Genomic DNA, 25,852 nt, shown 5'->3' on the forward strand with positions numbered 1-25,852 from the left:
TGAGCAGGCTGCCCTCTGCGGTTGGGTGGTGGTGCTGACCTCAGGTGCAGTGGTGTGCCTGTGTGTGCGGGGTAAGGGGGGGCTTTCGCGCTGGCTCGGGTTCTCTGGGGCTCTTGCCCCTCAGCTACAGTAGGGGAGCTCCGTCTGGGGCCTCCCTCTCCCCTCTGCTGGGGTGGTAATGTGGTTGTCACTGGGATGTGTGGCTGCGGGTCTTCACTTTTCTTGGTGGGCTGCAGGCGGCCTGCGTCTCCTGGGTCTTTCTCTACCTGCCTCTGTCTTCTGGTGGGCATTGCTGCGGCTTTCTGCCCTCATTATTAAGTACGTTTCATGACAGAAACACACATTCACACTCTTACTCATGCACACAAACACACAACAAAATTGTTGGTTTGTGCCGCCATGCTTTGTTTTTGTTTCTTACATGTATTTGTTTTTTCCAGGTACTGATTGTTTTTTTGCAGGTGCAGCAGTTGATTAAACATTGTGGTTTTCCACTTGGACTCTGTCCCCTTTTCTATTTTCCCCCCTTTCTTTTTTTTTTCCCCAGCCTGTCAACTCCAGCATTGCTACAACACATATACATATATGTGAAAAATAACAAATAAATAAACCAAAAAGGAAAAACACTAACAAGAGGAGCCTATAGAGAATCTATAGAGCAAATATGTTTGGCACAACAGTGCATTCAGATCATAATCCTGCTTGTAAAACCTGCCAGACAAGACAGGCTTAAATTAAACTGCTACTTCTATCAGCAGCCACTTCTAAACACTACTGACCCAGTTCCACCATCAGCTATACGTACACGCCCATGCCATATCATCACATCAGCCATGGTTGACAGATGATGGTGATCTGTCAAAAATGGATCATGAGCTGTTCCTTTCCTTTAAAATACTTCTCTTGCCGTTATTCTGGTACAAGGTAATCTGTGCAGGCTCTTTTAGATACTTCCTGAAAAACTCTCATGTGGCCTGCTGTGAATCTTCTGTATTTACTTTCATAAAGGCATTTCTTGACTGTAGACTCTGACTGTGATGTGTCTACAAGTACCTCCTCAACACTGTTTCTGAGTAAAGGTTTTGCTTTCACTCTGACAGATTTATTTTTGGTTTTTCAGGCTAATAATGTCTGCTTCAGTTGGATTGCCATCTCTTTGATCCTCATATTGAGATGATTACTTCTGAGAATCTGAAAATTGCTGATTATGCATAAAAGTGAATATAATTCATAAACAGTTAATGCAGTAATTTTAGTTAGAGCTGAAAGTTTGCATATCGTTTGCATCATAACTCTCTACAGAATTACAAAATTACAAAAATGTGCCATTGTCTAAACTAACAGCAACTGGAAAACCAAAAAACATCAAAAATGATATCAAACGATGAATGTTATTGTAATACTGTAGGAGCTACTGTAGCATATGCTTATCTGATATTCTAACTTAACAGTGACACTAAAGCTGACATACGTAGATTCTGAGATTTGTGAGAAGACATAAATATGATTATTGTCATGATATATAGAGATGATTATGTAATAATGGAAATCTGTGAAATATTTTTGGCATCATGATGCAAATGTGAAAGCCTTTTGCAGAGATTATGTAAGGATAGTTTAATAGTAGTTTAGAGTTACATGGAGCAGATAAGGGAAAGTCATATCTCAACAAACTCCCAACCAGACTGCCAAATTTAGCTGTGCTGTCCCAGTAGGTGATGCTCTATATATCAATAGGGCTAGACTGACATATGGATATTTCTAAGTATCTTCAGATAAGCAGTCTTGGTAGCTAATGAGCTGGGAGCCTTTTCTTTTCAACAAATTTCCTCTTTTGGCCGTGCCCATCCTGATATTTCCTGAAAAAGACAAATCAAACAATTCTGTTTGGACTGCAGCTCTGCCGTGGCACTGATCCTTCCTTGGAAATGGGGAAGGGGGAGTCACATGCTGTTGTGTACAATTCATAAACAGAAGGACTTTGTGCCCTGGAACATGAAAAACTGAAAAAATCCCTGTCCAACTGGTTTGTTTATATTTGACAGAACTGGAGGTGTGATATACCTTCCTAACAGCTTGAAGCAGTTTGGGCATCCTCCTCTGACCTCTGGCATCAACAGGGTATTTTTGAGAATGGTAACTCACTGTATTTTCTCTTTTTTGGACCAGTCTCTATAAACTCTACAGATGGTTGTGTGGGAAAATCCCAGCAGATCAGTTGTTTCTGAAATACTCATTCCAGCCAAGCACCAACAATAATGCCATGTTTGAGGTCACTTAAACCACCTGCTGTCCTCATTTTAACACTCAGTTTAAACTTCAGCAGGTTCTCTTGAACATGTCTGTATGCTTAAATGCACTGAATTGTTGCCATGTGATTGATTAGATAGATGTTTTAGTACACAACTGAATGCATGTACCTAATGAAGTGGCCAGTGAAAGTATAAACTATTTTAAAAAATTTTATCACTAATGAAGTAAAAAATTCCACCTTTGGAACATTGTAGTTCCAACAGTATGAAAACATCTAACATTGCATTATTAAGAAGCCTAGTATAAGTAGGTTTGTTACAATCACCACATCATCAGCCAGAAACGTTCACCTGTTTGCTTTACAACAGGCTGAATGTAGCTGACTGCTGATCGCACATTTGGACACCAATTTAAAGGATACGGACACGTAATCTTATGTTTCAACTTAAAACTGACTTAGTTTCAACATGTTTTCTTGATCAGAAAGTAGTTTTTTAATGCCCAGAATGCTCTGCTGTCAAAGCCAGATTTCACTGCTTGGCGGCCAAGAGATCAGAGATTAAATGGCTGTAACTTCATTATTTTTTGGTGCCATTGATGTGGTTTAGGTATCAAAATGTAAATGTTTCCATGCTCTATCTGCACAGATTTCAGATATAATTCGAAAGAATAACAATTTTTGTAACATATCTTGATTTGAATGCCCAGTCTGTATTCTCAAAGTCCAGCAAATTTGGTCCATTATCTTTAAGAATAACAAAGTTATGGCTATTTGTTTTGTACCATATAAAACAACATGATAAAACAATCGACTTCTGATTGTACTAAAATTGGGATAAATCCATTATTTCTCAACCAATCTTGACGATATTGGAAGTCATTTTGTTTCTTTTTTCAAGCTCTATCTGATAATGGAAGTTTTTTTTTTTATTTTAATCACTTTTTTTGCCACATACCTACAGTCGGCGTTCAATCCTTTCCCTGAAAACATGTTTTCCATCAAAGAAGGAACAATCTTTTTTGACCATTCCAAAATTCCTGCTCCTCACTCACGTGCCATTGATGACTCCATCTGGGTTGAGCATGGGAATGATTTTAAAGACAAAGGCCTCCCTGAGACTCTGGGCCACCAGGTCATTGCTGCACAGAAACTCCAGGGTGCCCTTCATTACCCAGCTGGCATTGGACTCACCAGGATGTACACGGCTGGTCAGTACAATATAGGGGCGATTACCTAAGAAGATACAGAGATTATCATTACACAATCATCAATTTGCCTAATTCAAGTTCAAGTATCTTGCATCATGGCATTTTCATGGATCACACATCTAAAACAGTCATATAGTGCTGTGTGACAGGTAGGACATGGACCCAATATGCAGGACTCTGGAGACAGAATGTGAACTCAAACAGCAGCTTTAATGCTGAAGATTTTTCCAAAAATCCAGACTACAAACAAGCCGGGAATACAACCTAGGAGTAAGGATATACCAGAGAATAAGGGAGAAAGAATAGCAGGAGACAGAGACAATATAAACACTTACAGGATAATGAGAAGACAGACAACAGGTGGCAGCATGGAAACTATAGACATAATGAGGCAAGGGAAGTAAATGCAATACAAGTCACAGAAAACTACAGTTACCACAATAAAACTGGAAGACAGAACTGAACAGGAGACAAAGATGAGATTGGCATAGGGGAGAATAGGACTAGACAGGTGGACATGGAAATATGAAGAACAAATGCACACAAGACTGGAACACAAAAGGGAACTAACTACAGATACAGCCACTTGTTGAAAGAGTAGTTGTAAAACAGCTAACTGATCATCTGCAGAGGAACGGTTTATTTGAAGAGTTTCAGTCAGGTTTCAGAATTCATCACAGTACAGAAACAGCATTAGTGAAGGTTACAAATGATCTTCTTAGAGCCTCTGACAGTGGACTCATCTCTGTGCTTGTCCTGTTGGACCTCAGTGCAGCTTTTGATACTGTTGACCATAACATTTTATTACAGAGATTAGAGCATACTATAGGTATTAAAGGTACTGCACTGCAGTAGTTTGAATCATATTTATCTAATAGACTCCAATTTGTTCATGTAAATGGGGAGTCTTCTTCACACACTAAGGTTAATTATGGAGTTCCACAGGGATCTGTGCTAGGACCAATTTTATTTACATTATACATGCTTCCCTTAGGCAGTATTATTAGAAAGCATTGCATCAATTTTAATTGTTATGAAGATGATACTCAGCTTTACCTATCAATGAAGCCAGATGACACACATCAATTAGTTAAACTGCAGGAATGTCTCAAAGACATTAAGGCCTGGATGACCTCTAATTTCCTGCTTCTAAATTCAGATCAAACTGAAGTTCTTGTACTCGGCCCCACAAATCTTAGAAACATGGTGTCAAACCAGATACTTACTCTGGATGGCATTACTTTGGCCTCCAGTAACACTGTGAGAAATCTTGGAGTCATTTTTGACCAGGATATGTCCTTCAATGCACATATTAAACAAATATGTAGGACCGCTTTTTTGCATTTGCGCAATATTTCTAAAATTAGAAACATCCTTTCTCAGAGTGATGCTGAAAAGCTAATTCATGCATTTATTACTTCTAGGCTGGACTATTGTAATTCATTATTATCAGGTTGTCCTAAAAGCTCCCTGAAAAGCCTTCAGCTGATCCAAAATGCTGCAGCTAGAGTACTGACAGGGACTAGAAAGAGAGAGCAGATTTCTCCCATATTGGCTTCTCTTCATTGGCTCCCTGTTAAATCTAGAAAAGAATATAAAATCCTTCTCCTCACCTACAAGGTCTTGAATAATCAGGCCCCATCTTATCTCAAAGACCTCATAGTACCATATCACCCCAACAGAGCACTTCGCTCTCAGACTGCTGGCTTACTTGTGGTTCCTCTATTTTTAAGATTAGGCTTAAAACTTTCCTTTTTGATCAAATTATAGTTAGGGCTGGATCAGGTGACCCTGAACCCTCCCTTAGTTATGCTGCAATAGCCCTAGGCTGCTGGAGGGGTTCCCATAATGCACTGTTTCGTTTCATTCACCTTATTTACTTTGTTTATAATTCACTCTGTATTTGATTATTAGTTATTATTAATCTCTGTCTCTCTCCCCTCAGCCCAACCGGTCACAGCAGATGACCCCCCCTCCCTGAGCCTGGTTCTGCTGGAGGTTTCTTCCTGTTAAAAGGGAGTTTTTCCTTCCCACTGTCACCAAGTGCTGCTCATAGGGGGTCGTTTTGACTGTTGTATTATTGTAGGGTCTTTACCTACAATGCAAAGTGCCTTGAGGCAACTGTTTGTTGTGATTTGGCGCTATATAAATAAAATTGAACTGAATTATTTGGTTGGACACGTTTTTGTGGGACATTTATCTGTTGTTGCATTAGGTCCCTTTCACAGAGAAGCACAGTATTTAATGAAAGTAAGTAATGACAGTAATGCGTGACTGCGATCGAGCCGCTATGACTGTTAATTTATTTGGAAAGCTGGTGCATCGGCAGCACAGGAGGACTCCCCGGTGTTACAGGTGCAGGGCTTCGGGTCCCGTACAGCAGCTTTCCACTCAGTCCTGAGACTGCCCTTTTGTATCACATCTAAAATGCACCCTTCTCTGAAAGGACCCAGCAATAATCAATTCACATTTCAATGTTGATTTAACTTTTTGTTTCAAAACCTTTGTAGTGCAGTTAATCATTTTATGCTCTCATGTTCAGAAACCCTAGTCGGCAATAACCTTCGGGTGCAGGCATCACTTTCTGTGTTTGTCATGGATTGGTGTGGTATGGTGGTTTTTCTATTCTCTGCTTTGTTTCAGGGGGCTGGCAGGCTGGTTTCTCCTCCCCTGTAGGGTGGGGCTGGGCTAGATGCTGTCTCATGGAGTACCTGCACACCTGATAGATTTGTACCCAGGATAATGGACGCTCTTGGTCCCCTTGGCAAATTTGCTAAATCTTCCATCAGGAACCTCGGGATAACCTTTGACTCTGCGTTCTCTATAGTACCCATGTCAAATTTCTGGTTCACTCCTGTCATTTAAGGAACCTTGCTAAGTTAAGTCTTGAGATTGCTATCCATGCATTCATTTCCTCATGTCTGGATTATTGTAATGCTTTATTTACTTGTCTTGGCAAAAACTCCCTGTAGCGTCTCCAGGTTGTTCAGAATGCTGCTGCGAGACTTTTGACAAAGTCTTCCAAGTATTCTCATGTCACACCGTTACTGATCCAGCTGCACTGGCTCCCCATTAAATTCCAGTTTAGAGTCCAGTTTAAGACTCTGGTCCTGACTTATAGAAGTCTTCATGGTCAAGCCCCAACTTATCTCAGTGAACTCTTGCATCCGTACATCCCCACAAGGTCTCTGAGGTCATGTGATCAGGGCCTACTGGCCTTACATCATACAAGGCTGAAAACTAAAGGATGGAGCTTTTGCTACAGTAGCTGCCCGACTCTGGAACTATGGATTCAGTGGTGTCTTTTAAAAAACAGCTAAAAACTCATCTTTTTAGACTTGTGTTTGGTTAGGGTTTTTTTTTTTTTTTTACTCCAGTAGTAGTTTGTTTTATTGCTGTGAAGCACTTTGTGATTTATGTCTTGAGAGGTACTATATAAATACAAATTTACTTACTTTTACTTACCTGCAGCGAGTTATCATTCATCACTACGGTATTTTGCTCTAGCCTCCTGTCTTTGCCAGTGTCTGCGAATGTCCGCGGTAAAGTGTCCTCCAGCCAGCTTCTAACAGAAGTAGTTTTCTGAGTTACTCACTCGTGTGTTTTTTTTGTGTGTTAAGGAGTTTTTGTGCTCAACCTACTGGATATATTCGTCATTCGTCTCTGCAGAAACTCCCTTGCTTCTCAGCCTGCCTGCCCTCCTGGAAGAAGCGTCACACCACCCAGCCACCTGCATCTCCCTCTGGACATTTCCATTACTGCTCCTCACGTAAGCTGCCCCCTCTGCTACTTCCTTATGTACCTTTATGTTATGCTCACTCCAGCCCATAACTCATCTCTCCTTCTCCCTCTGTCTAGACCAGCCCCTCTCTGTTTACGCACCCTCCCACTGCTTGTAAGGATTTGGAGTACTGTACAACTTTAGGAAAACCCCAGAGAGCCATCCTATTGTTTATTTTGTTTTTGATTTGTACAATAAATTGCTTGACTCAATATAGACCTGCCTCTTTCCATGTCTGCATTTGGGTTCACCTTCGCTGTGCCTTCAGCCGTGACAGTGTTCTGTTTTGTTCAGTGTACACAACCTCTGCTTTATTTGCTGCAAGCAAAATATCTATATCAGTGTTTTACAGAAAGATTGATTATGATTCTGTTATACTTTTAGAACCCCTGAGCAAATCTAAAATGCATGAATATACAGTGTAGCAAGTTATAAATTAATATGCTTCCATTATCACTGCTCCACCTGGTGGATACACAATACATTGCTACCATTTTTCCTATTTGCTGCTTAGGGGCGTTACTACATCACACCACTTTAATGTCACTATATTAAAATTGTTTAGTTTAAAATACTACACAAAAGGTAGTTTTTTACTGCTTACAGATTAACATATTGTTACCAAAATATTACTTAACTGGTTTTGCCTGTTAGACGTTCCTAAAAACTACTGTTGATACAAAGCTAATACTTGATCATTGCCTTTTAATTACATAGTAATTAAAGGGTGTTATTACCTATTGCCACATTATTACCACACTGTTGCCTTGTTATTTGCTTATTTCATCATTGCCAGGCTGTAATATAAAGTGCTACCATATTTTCACACATAGAGAAGCATGCCGGTATACATATGCATCTTAATTCGTTATAATTCTGACTCACTAACCAATAAAAGACGGTAATAATAAAATTGGCTGGTTTGGACTTATCATAAAACAGTGATAGTTTTATGTGCAAATGTACATATATCTCCACACATGCAGCATCAGTGAGTGGGGTCCACTGACCAGACATTACCTTAACTACTACTCTAATCCCTGAACAGAACCATGAAAAATGTGTTTGCCTTTCTGTTATGAATGCTTGTGACTGGGTGAATGAGACTTGTAGTAGAGCACACTTTGAGTGCTCAAATCGAGTTGAAAGGTGGAATATAAATACCAGTCTATTTACAATTCCTGTAATGTGACTGTGCAAACAAATTTTTGTACCCCTGGCATGACTAGTACCTGGACCACAAAGCACTACTTACGCAACTGGTGCAGGTCTTTCCACCTTCTGCTGGCCGGACAGGCAGTGATGGTGACTACTGGACAGGAATTTTCAGCCAAAGTGCTACAAAGAGTCTGCTGCTGGAAAAACACCTTGGCAGGATCCACTGATTTCTGCAGTACTTTCAAGTGAGCCTGACAAAAACAACAAATATATATTTAAGTCCATAAGTATTTGGACAAAAGCATATTTCTTTTGTAATTTTGCCTCTGTTCATCACCACAGTAGATTTGAACTCAAATAATCAAGATGTGATTGAAGTGCAGGGTTTCAGCTTTAATTCAATGAGTTTAACAAAAGTATTGCATTAACTACTTAGGAATAATTTTTTTTTAACTGCTGTAACAAAATTATTTCCCAAACACGGGTTAAATAAAGTATTTCTCATTTTTATGAGATGGTCCTGAGGAGCGCTCCTAGGATTCCTCACTCCTTAATTTTGGAGCTTTCCTTTGTGTCTGACTTCTACAGGTGCCATCAGGTAGTCTGGTAGGCCACTTGGAGGTGTCCGTTGAGGGGGTGTACTGTCAGGGTTGAGCCTGCTCGGAGGTTCTTTGTATGTTTGTTTGCTTTTCAGGTGGGCTGGCGTAGGTTCCACCTTGGGGCAGAGCTACTCGTCTGGGGTTGTCCTGGTCTCACCTGTTGAGAATCTGTTCATTAGTTCACTAATGAGCAGCTCTTTTTCACCAGTTCCTTGCGTCCACTCATGTCCACCAGTTTAATATTTGCTCCTGTGAGTTTGTGCTTCTGATTTCCTGGTGTTCTCTCAGTTCCTTGTAATGAGTTTCCAACCCCTGTCTCAGGAGACCAGCCATGCCTCACCTGTGGACTCTGAGCTCTGGCCCCTTATGCTGTTTAAAGGACTTTTGGATCTAACCCCAATTCAACTGCCTGCCCACTCTCCACCAGCATGCACTTCTTTGGCCCTTCCGAGTATTCCTCTGAGTTTCTCGTACCTGGATCACGCAGTAAGACCTATGCACTCAGAAACCTATCTCTGCTCCTCACAGTCGCTCCCAGGCTCTGTCTAACTGCCTCCCTTCTTCTCTGCAGGCCTAATATAAAGCAGATACTTGTACTTTACAGGAAGTTCGCAAAAAATTCTATCTATCTATATCTAAGCGATTCCTACCAAAGTAAAAGTACAGGATTATTATGCGAAAAAGTAAGTAAGATAAATACCTTCAGAGCAGAATATGTGTAGGGATAATGATAGGCCAGATAGCAGACATCCTCACTGTGTTTGAAGGTGATGGTAAAGGTCAGAGTGTAAAAGGTGGTTTTCCTTCTGCCTTGTGCTGGACAAAAGTTGTTTCTGTTGGAGAAAATAGAAGAACAAATTTACATTGTGTGTAGAATATCTATTAGTGGAACCTGATACAGCATAGTAGCTGTGTGGTAAGATTGTATCAACACAGGAAATAATTTTAAAACAAGATTTTCAGTCCACCAGATGGTGCTATTGACTGCTTTTTTCTAGTGAGGTCCTCAGAGGTGGTAAAACAGCTAAAGGCCTCAGAGAAAGAAATCACAGAAGTGCACTTTGTGTTTAAATCAAACTTGTGGCCTTATTTTGGAGGGTTTTTTTATTTTTAAAGAGATGAGTGTGACACATGGATTTTGCAAGGAATGTTGTGTAAAAGTAAAAATACTCTGGGAACACTACGAACATGAGGGGTCATGTTGCACATAACCATCCTGAGATAATGTTATCCAAGGAGTATAAAACAAACATTAAATCATCTCCACTCAAAAACCAACCAACACTGGACACACGTAGCTTGGAAAAGCTGCCAACTCATAGCAACATAACAAGAAAATAACACTATGGAAAATGAGAGTTATTGTTACAGACTCAAGAGACTCAAACCCAGGTATGTGACTGTGTTGTGACGTTTTCTCACAGAAAAGCGAAGTGTAAAGTTTGAGTACAGCAGAAAGGCATTAACATGCGACACATGGATGTCACAGGCTGTTCATGTGATTCATGTGACTATAAGAACTCATCATTTCACAGAAGACTGTGACTTCTGTCTCACGTTCAAAATGCCTGTAATAGTGCAGTAGTCCATACATGCTTGCATTCAGTGTGGCTGGACTAGACTGTTGGTGTGTGCTTGACAATCCCATTTCAAAGCATTAAAAATGACTGAAATGAAGAGACTTTTGCAAACTGCAAAAATCCTTACATTCACAGCTTCATGAGTAAGGTACTGTGACATATCATGGGGTTTCTGTATGGTGGTACAGTGGTATGTTGGTTAGCACCATTGCTTTGCAGGAAGAAAGTCCTGGGTCTGAACCCAGTGTGGGGCCTTTCCATGTAGAGTTTTCATCTTCTCTCCTGTGGCTTCCACCCACAGTCCAAAGACATGCATGTTAGGTTACTTGGTGATTCCAAATCTAGTAAATAGTTGTCTGTTTCTCTGCATTAATGCTGTGATAACTGGGCAACCCCTCTAGGGTGTACCCAGCCTCTCACCCTATTCTTGAACTATGACTAATTTAATCGAGTTCACTCCTGTGGGTCTTCACAAATTGCCCGAATTGTCTCCTTTCCATTAAATGTATTTCAAGGTCTTACCTTCATTCAGCAGCCTGCTAAAGTGACTCTCTATGACCTGGATTGTCAACATCTCTTTTAATAAAGAAATAAACACAGCTAAATTCTTCTTATATGGCCATTAAATTCCATTTTTTCATACCTGAAATAACACATTTCCATTCCAGTCCTGACCCAGTGTGGTCTACCTTCCAGAGCTTCTTTTACAGAGTACAGCACCGGCTGCATTCCTGCAGTACATACACAGACAGACAGACAGAAATGTGAAATTTGGTGTCTCAGCCATGCTCACTGTGTTGATGTAAGAATTTGCATGTTCTGTTGTTGCAGGAAATTACAGTCTTTTTTACCTCAGACCCTCAAGTGCAGGCCTCGACAGAAACTTCTTTTATGTTTTACACATAAGAGAAGACATCTTTATACTGTCTCTGCAATCTCTATTTCCAGTTTAGTTTGAACTTCTGGACACTGTATTTATTTACTCTTTGGGGTAACACCCTTTCTGGCTGTCAAGAGCCACAAATTTGGCTCAGCCACTATGCTGATTCTACCATTTTTTATTTTTTTTTTAATCTGTAAAGTCATAATAGAGTAGAGCCATTACTCCTCCACATCCTAAGGAGCCAGTTGAGATGGTTTGGGCATCTGTCTAGGATGCATCCTGGATGCTTCTCACAACCTACCACCTGGGACCCTGAAGCCTGAGGCTGTTTATAGACCAGTTTTCCTTTCACAAAACCTGTATGAGACACAAAGTTCTTTTGGAAAGAATGATCTACTTTGTCAGAGTAAGAAGGCATTTTATTTTTGCTGTCTCTATTTTGTTATTTCTACACTTGTGAGTTTTGTTAATGAGATGGGTGTATGACAAAGCGAGATATTTGAAGCTTAAAGTCAGAGTTAAACATAACCTGTCAGGAGCAGATCTTTGGTATTAGATTAGATTAGATTAGATTAGATTAGATTAGATTAGATTAGATTAGATTAGATAAAACTTTATCAATCCCTTTAGGAAGGTTCTGTCAGAGAACTTAAACATTAAAATTGTTTGGAAGCTTCACATTTTCACTAATTAGTGTTTTAAAGCCTCTCCTTTATTTGGCTGTCAGATAGTAACCTTCAATGTTTTAAGGTTTCAGAGCTCTGATGTGCAGCCGTCCGTTTATTTAGAAATAAACAGCAGCACTGAGAGCGCACTCAACATAGGAATAAAATTTTATTAAAATGTTTATTGAAATTATTTGTGCAATTCTGCAGCATTAATCTCTTCTGTTATTTGCAACAGTGTTGCAACATCATCATCTCTGATTGTAATTGGCACTCATAGGGGTCTCTGAGTGCCTCTTTTTCCAGAGGTGGACAAATCTGCTGGTACCTTTAAGGTTCAATGAAATAATGCTTCATTTCTCCTGAAAAGTCTTGCATACCTGCATAGATTTAGTATGTGATGCAGTAAACCAATAAAATTGTGATTGGAGTATTTTACAAAGATTTGTTGGTACCCCTAAAGAGACTATTAATCCTTGCATTATAGTCATGTTTCATACAATGGGTTTAACCTTAATTAGTACAGTGATTAATTAGTATTAGTCAGTCAAACTTTTTATCAGCCATTCATCCTATTTAAATGAAAAAAAAAATGCTACTGTGCATGTAGGGTAATGGTAATAGAGGTCTATCAATGTAAAAAACACATTGTCAGTATGATTTCAGTCAGTGTTTAAATAAATCCGATGGGACATGTTAAAACTGTTGCAGTGTCCCACAGCAAGCCTGTATAGGACTGGATATATGCACCTCTGACTAGATGATGCCCATCGATGAGGTGTTGGTGTACCCCAGTTGCTTGGCACATAAACACTTAACCATGGAATGGAAAAAAGTAAAATAAAAAAATCAAGCAACCTGTGAATATTATAGTAGTAGCACATTTAATTTGCAGGCATGGTATGTATAATATCTGATTGAGACATATCTTTCAGCAGGCTCCATGAAAACAAGCATCTCTCAGTTCAATTCAGTTTTATTTATATAGCACCAAATCACAGCAAACAGTCACCCAAAGGCGCTTTATATTCTAAGGTAAAGACTATGCAATAACTACAGAGAAAACCCAACAGACAAAACAACCCCTATGAGCAGCACTTGGTGACAGTGGGAAGGGAAAACTCCCTTTTAACAGGAAAAAACCTCCAGCAGAACCAGGCTCAGGGAGGGGGGGTCATCTGCTGAGAGGGGAGAGAGACAGGACAAAAGAGCGGTGTATAAACAGAGTCAAGAAGAAATAGTGCATCATGGGAGGCCCTCAGCAGCCTAGGCCTATTGCAGCGTAACTAAGGGAGGATTCAGAGTCACCTGATCCAGTCCTAACATACAGCCTTGTATGCAAGAAGAATATATCCTGGTCAAATATGACTCCAAAATTTCTCACAGTGTTACTGCAGGCCAAGGTAATGCCATCCAGAGAAATTATCTGGTTAGACACCATGTTTCCAAGATTTGTGGGGCTGAGTACAATAATAACTTCACTTTTATCTAAACTCTGAGTGTCATCTGCATAACAATGTATGAAATGATTTCTAATAATACTGCCTAAGAGAAGCATGCATGGTGTAAATAGATCTGGTCCTAGCGCAGAACCCTGTGGAACTCCATAATTAACCTTAGTGTGTGAAGAAGACTCCCCACAGTAACAACTCTCTCCCTGTCTTCAAATCACAACTCAAAACTCACGTGTTTAAGATAACCTCACTTTAGTTCCCAGGTCATTTTATTTAAATTTCTTATTTATATAGGATAAGCAGAAGAGAATGAATGAATGAATGAATGAATGAATGGATGGATGGATGGATGGATGGATGGATTTCATATTTACGTTATTTTATCTCTGCAAAGTGTTCTTGGGTGTTCTAAAAGGCCCTTACACATAAAATGTATTATTATTGTTATACTAAGACACAACAGAGAACACAAGCAGACTGAGGGTTTAAGTACACAAGAGGTGATGAAGATAGAGTGGACACACATGTGGGACTATGCACAGCTGAACTATATCTGATAACGAGACATGGAGATGTAAACTTAAAACAAGGCACAAGGAAACATTAATATCAAAATAACAAGAAGTAACTAAACACTAAAGTACCTAAAAAAGAAGTAACTAAACACCAAGACAATGACTATAACAAACTTTACACACAAGGGAAAGGCAAAGAAAATAACAGAATACTGACTGAAAGAAGCATTAGCAGAAACAAAGAATTAAGACTCAAGATACTTTGGCATGTGTCAACCAAGAATAAACAACATAAGAACAAAATAGAACATTAAATAATAAAGAATTTTGAATATCTCCTCTGTGAATCGCCACCTTATCGTGGTCGAGGGGTTTGTGTGTCTCAGTGATCCCAGGAGCTATGTTGTCTAGGGGATTATACCCCTGGTAGGGTCTCCCATGGCAAATTGGTCCTGGGTGAGGGGCCAGACAAAGTGCAATTCAGAAGACCCCTATGGAAATGGCAAGAAGGGAACTGTTTACCCTGCTCAGGATAGGGTTACCGGGGTCCCACCCCCACCCTGGAGATCTGGAGGGGTCTGATTGGGAGGAATGGCCCGCCCAATCTATTATCTATTGGACTTCTGTGCAAACCACAGTTTGTCCATAATGAACCCCATGTTCGAACATAAGGATGTCCATAAGTGCACGTGGCACCAGGACACCCTAGGTCGCAGGTCGCTGGTCGATTTTGTAATCTTATCACCAGATCTGTGACCGTATGTTCTGGACACTCGTATGATGAGAGGAGCTGAGCTGTTACCTGATCACCACCTGGTGGTGAGTTGGATCAGGTGGCGGGGGAAGATGCTAAAAAGACCTGGAGCACCTAAACATGTTATGAGGGTGCACTGAGAATGCCTGGCAGAAGCCCCAGTACACGAGATCTTCAACTCCCACCTCTGGGAGAACTTCAACAGCATTCCGAGGGAGACTGAGGACTGAGTCCGAATGGACCATGTTCCACACCTCCATTATTGAGGCTGCTGCTCATATCTGTGGCTGCAAGGTGGCTGGTGCCTGTCATGGTGGTAACCCCCGAACCAGATGGTGGTCACCGCAGGTGAAGGGAGCCATCAAGCTGAAGAAGGAGTCCTATTGGGCTTTGTTAGCCTGTGGGACTCCGGAGGTAGCTGACAGCTGGCAGTGGCTGAAGCAAAAACTCGGGTGTGGGAGGAGTTCACTGAGGCTATGGAAAAAGACTTTTGGATGGCATGACTCACTCATCACGGGGGGTGAGGTCACTGAGGTGGTTAAATGACTCCTTGGTGGCAGGGCCCCTGGGGTGGACGAGATTCGCCCTGAGTTCCTGAAGGCTCTGGATTTTGTAGGGCTGTCTTTGTTGACATGCCTCTACAACATCGCGTGGAGATCTGGGGTGGTGCCACTGGATTGGCAGACCGGGTTGGTGGTCCCCATCTTTAAGAAGAGAGACCGGCGGGTGTGCTCCAACTTTTGGGGGATCACACTCCTCAGCCTCCCCGTTAAGGTCTATGCCAGGGTGCTGGAAAGGAGGGTCCGCCTGTTAGTCGAACCTCGGATCCAAGAGGAAGAACACGGTTTTCATCCTGGTCGTGGAACACTGGACCAGCTCTTTATCCTCTCAAGGATATTTGAGTGTGTGTGGGAGTTTGCCCATCTATTCTACATGTGCTTTGTGGACTTGGAGAAGACATTCACATTCAGTACCTGTACAACCACAGTGAGAGCTTGGTCTTTATGGCTGGCAATAAGTTGGACTCATTTCCTGTGGGTGTTGGACTCCGCCAGGGCTGCCCTTTGTCACCGATACTGTTCATTATTTTTTTGGACAGAATTTCTAGGTGTAGCCAGGTGGCAGAAGGCTTCTTCCTTGGTGGCCTCAGAAGCTCGTCTCTGCTCTTTGCGGATGATGCGGTCCTGTTGGCTTCATCAAGTGGTGACCTCCAGCTCGCAGCAGAACAGTTCGCAGCCGAGTGTGAATCAGCTGGCATGAGAATCAGCACCTCTTAATCTGAGGCCATGGTCCTCAACCGGAAAAGGGTGGAGTGCCCTCTCCGGCTCAAGGACGAGTTCCTGCCCCAGGTGGAGGAGTTTAAGTATCTCAGAGTCTTGTTCACGAGTGATGGGAGAAGGGAATGGGAGATTGACAGACAGATCGAGGCTGCATCTGCAGTGATGCGGACGCTGCACCGGTCTGTTGTGGTGAAGAGGGAGCTTAGTGTAAAAGCGAAGCTGTAGATCTACCGGTCGATCTACGTTCTTACTCTTGCCTGTGTTCACAAGCTTTGGGTAGTGACCGAAAGAATAAGATCGTGAAAACAAGCAGCAGAAATGAGTTTCTTCCGAAGGGTGGCTGGCCTCTCTCTTAGAGATAGGGTGAGGAGTGCAGCCATTTGGCGGGGGCTCAGAGTAGAGCCACTGCTCCTCCACATCGAGAGGAGCCAGCTGAGGTGGCTCAGGCATCTGACTAGGATGCATGTCCCACAGGGAGGAGGCCCCGGGGTAGATCCAGGACATGCTGGAGAGATTATGCCTCTTGGCTGGCCTGGGAATGCTTTGGGGTCCCTCCAGATGAGCTGGTGGAGGTGGCTGGGGAGAGGGAAGCCTGGGCTTCTCTGCTTAGGCTGCTGCCCCCACAACCCAGCCCCGGATAAGCAGAAGAGAATGGATGGATGAATTTTGAATTTCACAAACTGTAAAAATTTGAATCCAAAGCACAGGACCATGACAATTTCTGCTTAGTATTTTTATTTAATACAGGTCCTTTTTAGTATGGCACAGTGGAGCAGTGGTTATCACCGTCACCGTACATCAAGAAGAGGGTTTTGAATCCACCAGCCAGCTGGTGCCTTTTTATGTAGCATTTCCTGTTCTTCACGTGTCTGCATGGGTTCTCTCTGGGTGCTAAGGCTTCCTCCCACAGTCCAAAGACATGCCCATTAGGTAAACTGGTGATTCTAAATTGGTTGCGAGTGTGAATGGTTGTTTACCCAGCATATAGTTCTCTCAGCTTCATATCATGCAGTGTGGAACGTTGCAGTCATACTTAAGCTCTGGTAGTCACATATGGAATGACATGATGCCACAGAGTGCTTACTTTCTCCGCAAATACCCGCGCACCTATTTGGAGAGTAAATAAGCACCATGTGACATCACTGGTTTATGTATAATGCAATAATATGAATTTATGAATGAGGCAACACACACAAAAACAGCATCTCACCATAGTTGAACTGGCTGTTGCTCTTCTCACAGTTGATGACATTAAAACGGTATTGGACATCTGCTACCATGTTACTGACTTCAAAGTAAAACCACTGGGTGTGCTGAGAAGAGTTAACATCTGGATTCAATATGAGGTCATATTCATATCTAGAAGACAAGAGAAACACTGTCACTGTTGCATTAAAATTAGATATGTTTGTTTTGATTTGTTTTTTATTCTAATTAAATTTTAAACTTATGTACGGAAGCCGAGAGCGGCCATGGTACGTATAAAGTTTTTTCTGATGGTTTTCTCGAGATAACGAGTTATTTATCTCGTTATCACGAGATAACCATTACCGTTTTCTCGAGATAACGAGTCTCGTTATCACTAGAAAACGGTAATGGTTATCTCGTGATAACAGTAATGGTTATCTCGTGATAACGAGATAAATAAATCGTTATCTCGAGAAAATGACGGTCGTCCGTCTCCAATCGCGCACTCATGTTTGTGGAGAACCTGGTGCTAAATAACGTGTAAACGACCTGATTCTGGGTCAGGGTCTTGTGCGTAGCAGAACAGCTAATTGCTGCGATCTACTGAAAGTCAGCCCTCGATCCAAGCTTTTGTCGGCCCCCGGGCAGATGGGCGGCCAACCAATGCCGGCGCCGGGGCGTGGGCCCAGCCGGTACACTGGCTCATATGTGTACAGTATACCATGGGCACGAATGCAGCCAGCCAGCCAGCCAGCCAGCCGACCCCCGCTGATTTCCCGTTCAGCGAAGGAGCTCCAGGGGAGAGCTGTGAGGAGCTTCACCGCTGAAGGCACTCTGACCCCGCTACCTCCACATCATCTTTTAGGGATCCTTCAGGGGTGGGGGGTGATTTCCTGTATTTAAATGGCTGTAAATGACTTGTTGAGCTATAATCTGTGAAACACGTGTCAAACATATCATGAATGATATCAGGTCATTTGGAGTGAGAAATAGCATTACGATCACAAGGTAGAAGCTGCACTCGGTTTTTGGCAAAGTGACTTTTATATATTAGTTTTTTTATCAAGGTGAAAACTGTCATTGACATTAAAAATGTTTTCTCGCGTTAACGATTACCGTTTTCTCGAAATAACGAGTTATTTATCTTGTTATCACAAGATAACGATTACCGTTTTCTCGAAATAACGAGTTATTTATCTTGTTATCACAAGATAACGATTACCGTTTTCTTGTGATAACGAGATAAATAACTCGTTATCTCAAGAAAACCATCAGAAAAAAGTTTATACCTACCATGGCTGCTCTCGGCTTCCGTATTTATGAGTTTACTTCTGCTGCACTTAATTGGCCTTTTGCTCATTATGTGTGTATGTCTCAACATACCTGCGAACCTGAGTAGCCTTTCTCAGATTCCCAGATTCAAACTTGGAAAAGAACCGCAAAGAATCAGACGGACACTGAAGACTGACACAGAAAGAGAGATAGGCAGATGGTCTTTAGGACACATATCATTTCATTCCTATTTGAACACACACACACACACACACACACACACACACACACACACACACACACACACACACACACACACACACACACACACACACCCTGTCAAACTTGGGCACAATTATTTGTTTCAAAGAGACAAAGGTCCCCAAAACACATCAAAACTGGATTTGGAATGGATAAAGCAGACTAACATTAGGCTTCTGGAATGGCCTTCCCAAAGCCCCGACCTCAACCCTGTTGAAAATTTGTAGTCTGACCTTAAAAGCTGGGTCTGTGTCAGAAAACCAGCCAATTTAAATGAACTCTACCAGCTCTTCCAAGAAGAGTTGTCGAATGTGCAGCCAGAAGCTTATTGATGGCTATCAAAAGTATCAGGTCAAAGTGCAACTTTGTATTAGTTGGGCTGTATGCACATATTTGACATATATTTGCATGTATACTTTTGACCCTGTATGGATTAGATAAAATCCAAAATAAATTCAAACTTACACCCATTTCTTGCTTTTTAAAATTATTATAGATGTATGCTGTGCAATCAACCCACCCTGGAAAAAGAATACAGAGAGACATAAATTCTGTGTGTGTGTATTTGTGTGTGTTTCTGTGTGTTTTGTGGTGGGAGGGGTGAGGGGTGAGGGTTGGTCATTAACTTACTCGTTGTCTTCCAGGTCAAAGACAACCTGGTTGATGATGTCATCAGTCTTCAGAAATCGCTGAATATCTTCAAAGACTTTCTGCCTGATAAAACCAACCATATTCAGGCATCAAATATTAGAATTGTAGCTGAAAACTATCCTTGAAAACTTCATAAATGCTTCATAAAAACTGCCCCAGGAGTCTGAATCTATAACAGCATAACTATAGAATGGTTTTATGGAATGGTTCAGATTGACCTGATCCAGCTCTAACTATACGCTTTATCAAAAAGGAAAGTTTTAAAGGGGTGTCTGTCTCCCAAATCCAAACTGGGATCTTGTTCCACAGGAGGCACAGCCTCTGAAGGCTCTGCCTCAGATATTTTCTGCAAATATCTAATCCCAGAGAATACCCTAAATTTTATTGTAAATTGACCATTTTAACCCTCTGGGATCTAGGCAATAATTGACCATTTTGACTACTTTTGACATTACATGTGTGACTATAAAATTACTTTTTTTTTCATTTTGACATACTGCATTAACACTTTGGACCTAAAATCACACAAAATACAAGTAGAAAAAAGTTAGATTTTTAACTGTGAAAACCACAAATATGTTTAAAAAACAATATCTGTGTACAAATTTAGCAACATTTTGCTAAGCATTACATTAAAATGCAGGCAATGTCATCCATCCATGCATTCATCTTCTTCCACTAATCTGGGGCCAGGTCATGGGGACAGCAGCCTAAGCAGAGAAGCCCAGACCCTCCCTCTCCCCAGCCACCTCCTGGAGGTCATTCCCTGGCTCGAAGGCACAGGGAAGCAGCCCTCTCATCCACCAGTCCAGTCCAACGTACAGTCAGCAAGCCAAGGGGACACAAGAGTAACCACCCCTGCCTGCCGCTTCTCACTGAGGGAAACTCCAGACTAGAACACAGTCCATCCCCTCTCCAGCAGCCGGAGCCCAGGCCATGCATTTAGGTGAGCCAGACGATATCTAGCTGGTATCCCTTAACCTCATGCACTAGCTCCTTCCCCACCATAGAGATGACATTCCATGTCCGGATAACCAGTCTCAATAACCGGGGACCAGGCCGCCACGGCCTCCGCCCTTGGCTGCCACCTGACACACATTGCACCTGACCCCTAAGCAATGGAGGCAATGCCCCAGGTGTTTTTTTTGTACAACTATTTCAGTCAACTTTCAGATGCCCCAAAAATTATTTGTGCCACTCCAAAAAAGACTTTCTGGTAGACAGCAAGACAGAGGGGCACATCACAGACCTGACACTTCCACTTGTGTCACTCATCCCGTTGTACACCAGAAATTTCTTCTTCACATAAATGACAATGAGTAAGATAAGTCAAAATTATCAGGTGATAAAGACATAAAAAAAAATGAAACACCAACAAGCACATTTAGCTGTTATGTTACCACCTTAAACTGGTATTAAGGTTTCTTTTCAAGCATGTATGAAGAAAAAAGAAATATTTTCAGGAAGCATAAGTCTGACATGTCTAATCCCTTTAACAGATGGAGAAGGAAGGGTGATACTACACCTCCCGTTCCAACCCTCTGTGCCATGACTGCATTTGTAGTAGAAAAGGATTTTGTTGTGTTGACTGTGTGAGCTCTTTATTTGTGCAGAGACACAGAAGGCAGGAGTAACTCAAAAGTATTTAATTCATTTAATGCTGACTAATCCAAAGTGTAGGTATAAACTGGGAACTAAGAGAGAATCACAAACTCTAGGAATCACTAATTCGCTGGGAAACTCAGAACAGGGAGACACAGAACTACTACTGCACAGTTATGAGGAGCGACACAACAAGGAACAGAGGGAGACAGAGACAAAATATAGACACACCAGATAAAAAGGGAGCAGTAAAACTAATATAAAAAAATGAGAAGACAATGAGAAAACATTACAAGACCGAGTTAACAAAATAAAGCGTGACACAACAGAATGAGGGGAATAGAACTAACCTGACAGAGGGAAGATAAGAGGATTAGACCATGAAACATAGAAAGATGAATGAAGAATACAGACAAGACTGGAACACAAAGGAACACAAAAGGGAACTAACTAAAAGCAAACCACAATGTCAATTTAACTAAAACTAAAACTAAGAACTGAAAACTCAACATAGAGGAATAAATAAATCTCAATAAAGAACTAGAAGCACTCAGAGAGTGCAAACCTCCACCAAGGCCATAGGGTCACTGACGCTGTAATACGTGTATCTAAATACTGTGAAATAATCTTTCATCTTTCCCAGACAACAATAACCCCCAATACTGCAATAGTGAAGAATCCTTAAAAAAATTCCTGGATCCAGATCGTGATCCGGATCACCGCCAAAATTTAATCACTTCTTCCTCTTGTCATTTCCAACCACTCCAGAAAATTTAATCAAAATCCGTTCATAACTTTTGGAGTAATCCTGCTGACAAACAAACAAACAAACAGACAAACCAACATGACCGAAAACATAACCTCCTTGGCGGAGGTAATAAAAAACAAAGAGCCACAGAAAACAGGCAGGAATTCTAAACTTCTAAACACAGAGAATTAAGCTCAAGCAACCATTCATCAAATAGTAAAATAAGTACTAACTAGAACAAGGCAAAATAGTAAGACACAAAGGATGAACTAAATCTACACAGGACCACAGGGTGGTAACAAAGAACTGCCAGCAATGTTACAAAAAAAACAAAACTCAACATAGGTCATTCTCAAAATCCAACAAACATTAACATTAACTCACAAAACTCAAAACCCAGGGACCACGACACATTCCCATCTTTCAGCATGAGTATCTGTTAGAACATATCATGTTAGGGGTTCAACTAATGGTGAACGTGCAACCATCAATATTCGGCTGTCTCCATGCCCTTCACTCCATGCTCCATGCTCTTCTATGTGGCTGTTACATGAACTATATGATTATAACTGTATATAATACCTCTGTACGTTGGGTTTGCGTGGAGCCATGGGTTCATGTCCTGGTGGTGGAAGATGACCCCAGAAATCAGGAAACGCCAGGATGGTGAACCCAGGAATCGATTTGGTTTTGGAAGCTATGGCACGATATAGCTTGGGATTGTGGCTGGGAATGCAGGCTCCATGTCTCTCCAGTAATCTGTCTATTATGGTACGATGATGGGATTCTCCCTCTTCATCATCATCCAGCTCTTCCCCTCTATGACATGGGGAGGCTTCTCCCCTAGGAGCAAAAATCAATAAGTTCAGACTCCTGGAATTAGACATCAAAGGCAAAACAGCAAGAATCAAAGTCAAAAAGCTTAAACTGTTGGATTCATTCACTGATGCACAAGGGGTTAGACACCAAACAGCAGAAACCAAATAAAGGTTAGGCTGCTGAGACTAGGGTGGCAGTACTGCTGGAAGCTGGAGAATGATACAAACCTGTGTGACATAAACACTAAAACAAGAGAACAACAGAGTGACCCAAGATTTGGGACACGCTACTCAAAAAGATTTCTTCAAAGTTAGTCGGTGTAAACTGAAAACCAACCTACATTTTGTATGATAGTCGTCTTTACGATTTTCTCATATATTTTTTGTATCTAAAACAGTCCTACATATTTATTTTAATACGTGCATTGAAGGACAGATCCTGATTAAAAATGGTTCCAAGATTTCGCACAGTGTAACTGGAGGCCAAAGTAATACCATCCAGAGTAAGTATCTGGTTTGACACCATGTTTCTAATATTTGCAGGTCCAAGTACAATAACTTCAGTTTTATCTGAATTTAGAAGCGGTCGTCGTTTAAAGGTCATCCAGGCCTTTATGTCTTTAAGACATTCCTGCAGTTTAACTAATTGATGTGTTGCATCTGGCTTCATGGATAGATAAAGCTGAGTATCATGTGCATAACAATGAAAATGTAATGCTTTCTGATGTCTGTGTAGGTTCTGTCATCCAGGTCATAGTAGTCTCTGGAGCTTGAAAAACTGCAACTGGACTTCTTTTTGTTTCTGAAGAAGCCTTTCGGATGAGCAGTGAAACATCTTTGAGAAACAAAAAGCAGTCCAGTCACCCTTTTTCAAGCTCCAGAGGATGCTTTCTAAAAATACTGCCTAAGGGAAGCATGTACAAATAGAATTACTCCTAGCACAGAACCCTGTGGAACTTCATAATTTACCTCAGTGTGTGAAGAAGACTCCCCTCTGACCTGATTTGGAGTCTATTAGACAGATATGATTCAAATCAAACTGAAACTCTTCAAATAAACCGTTCCTCTGCAGATGATCAGTTAGCTGTTTTACAACTACTCTTTCAAGAGAGAAAAGGAAGGTTGGAGATTGGCCTATAATTAACTAAGAAAGCTAGGTCAAGTGATGGCTTTTAAAGTAATGGTTTAATTAATGCCACCTTAAAAGTCTGTGGTACATAGCCAACTAATCAAGATAAATAAATCATATTTAAGATAGAAGCATCTTCTACATGTATGAGATGATTATGTACAGCTATTTACGCACTTAGACAGTTATTTAGATTCTTCTAAATTTAATAGTTACTTCCTCCAAGCCATTAATGTGTTCATTGGATCCCATTCCTACAAGACTGCTTAAAGAAGTCTTACATTAATTAATGCTTTGATCTTAAACATGATCAGTCTATCTTTATTAATGGGCTACATACCAAAGGACTTGAAGGTGGCAGTAATTAAACCATTACTTCAAAACAGTGGATTCATCTCAGTGCTTGTTCTGCTAGACCTCCAAATAGCCTTCAATACTGTTGACCATAACATTTTATTACAGAGATTAGAGAATGCCATAGGTATTAAAGGTACTGCACTGCAGTGGTTTGAATCTTATTTATTTAAGTCTGAAGAAGGGCATGGATGCCTGAAACGCTACTATACTTTGAAGGCAATTAAAAATATTTTTTTCCCAGGAGCGTTCCGGTGTGCTATCATCCTTGTACCTGCACCCCTTTAACTGCTGGATTTGCGTGTTTGGCTTGTATTGAGTCTTATTTATCTCATAGACTCCAGTTTGTTCATGTAAATGGGGAGTCTTCTTCACACACAGGTTAATTATGGAGTTCCACAGGGTTCTGTGCTAGGACCAATTTTATTTACATTATACATATGTCCCTTGGGCAGTATTATCAGAAGGCATAGTGTTGCAGATGTTACCCAGTTTTATCGATTTATGAAGCCAGATGACACACCAATGAGCAAGCATTTATTCATGTGGCACATTAATGCTGTCTTCATTACCAGGGTTCAGGATCTGAAGAAATAATGTTTTTGTTCTTCTACACTTCATACAGGTAAGGTGGAATAGTTTGTAATGATGCAGCTCTTCTCTGGATAAATCCTGCATTCCACGTGAGTCTCAAATCACAGGACCATGCACACAGCTCCCAGCAGTTTCTATCAGAAAAATAAACCCTTATATCAAACATAGATTGGTTATTCTTCAGCCTCTTCTCCCTTATTTAAATTGCCTCACTGTTTTCAGGAAAAACCATACATAAGACATGTGCTTACACTGTATTATTCTGGTTATTACTTCATTGTATCTGCTGGTATCTGAGATGATAATTTGTGCTGCTCTAGGCAAGAATGCTGGTTATTATTGAAATGAACTGGCTGGATCTTTCTATGTAAATTAGCACACTGTCATCATGACAGCATGACATCATGCTAATTTGCCCTGCTTAATAAATTTGTCCCATAGCCAACAAAATGAAATGAATCTTATTTTCATTTATTCTTGTGCTGGGAGTACAAATCCTTTCCAGCTCCTTTTTAGGATTTCTGTGACCAAAGAAAAGTTCCCTCCAGCCATGGCTCATCCCAACTGGCCCAAAGTAAAAATGAATGAATGATAAGCCTAAAGGCTGCAATACCACACTGTACGTTACTAATTCCAGCTGAATATACAGAACCTTAAACACACTTTGATTAATATGGATCATAATCTGGCTTTAGAGAGATAGCGTAACTCTACATTCTTCATGCAAGGAAACAACTTGACAGGAAGCAGGTTTTTACTATGTTAATCATTTTCATGAATGGTTGGATGGCGCATGGCCATAAATTGTGAGACGTTTTATCTCCTCTCCTCTCTTTTCATGATGGATGGTACAGTGTATCTGATATTAAAGTAAATAATAATGGAAGCACCGAAGCTCCTTTTCTTAGTATCTGGAAAATTCAGACAGATGTAATTTTTGTTTCCATGCAGGTACTTCTGGGCTACTTCACGTTAGGAAGCTTCCTAAGCCAAATTAACTATTCAAACGTGGCTCAGTTCTGGGATGTAGTCACGCATGCATGCAAAAGGATATCTCTTACACTACTGCTTCATTTATTTAAACCATGTTTTTGGTAGTTTTTC

The 25,852-nt window shown here is 41.0% G+C and overlaps 1 protein-coding gene across 1 annotated transcript in view; it reads right to left on the bottom strand.

The window, feature by feature from the left end:
- agbl1 (AGBL carboxypeptidase 1) overlaps positions 1–25,852 on the bottom strand; it is a 97,734-nt gene that overhangs the window by 9,732 nt on the left and 62,150 nt on the right. The window contains exons 14-21 of the mRNA XM_030730966.1: positions 22,436–22,696; positions 19,483–19,566; positions 18,703–18,783; positions 17,342–17,490; positions 11,224–11,311; positions 9,701–9,833; positions 8,499–8,652; positions 3,307–3,487 (exon numbers count right to left, since the gene is read on the bottom strand). Of these exons, the coding sequence (XP_030586826.1) occupies positions 3,307–3,487; positions 8,499–8,652; positions 9,701–9,833; positions 11,224–11,311; positions 17,342–17,490; positions 18,703–18,783; positions 19,483–19,566; positions 22,436–22,696 (1,131 nt within the window). The remainder of the gene's footprint in view (positions 1–3,306; positions 3,488–8,498; positions 8,653–9,700; positions 9,834–11,223; positions 11,312–17,341; positions 17,491–18,702; positions 18,784–19,482; positions 19,567–22,435; positions 22,697–25,852) is intronic.

This window comes from Archocentrus centrarchus, chromosome 6 (assembly GCF_007364275.1).
Source record: "Archocentrus centrarchus isolate MPI-CPG fArcCen1 chromosome 6, fArcCen1, whole genome shotgun sequence".
NCBI classification, from domain to species: Eukaryota; Metazoa; Chordata; class Actinopteri; order Cichliformes; family Cichlidae; genus Archocentrus; species Archocentrus centrarchus.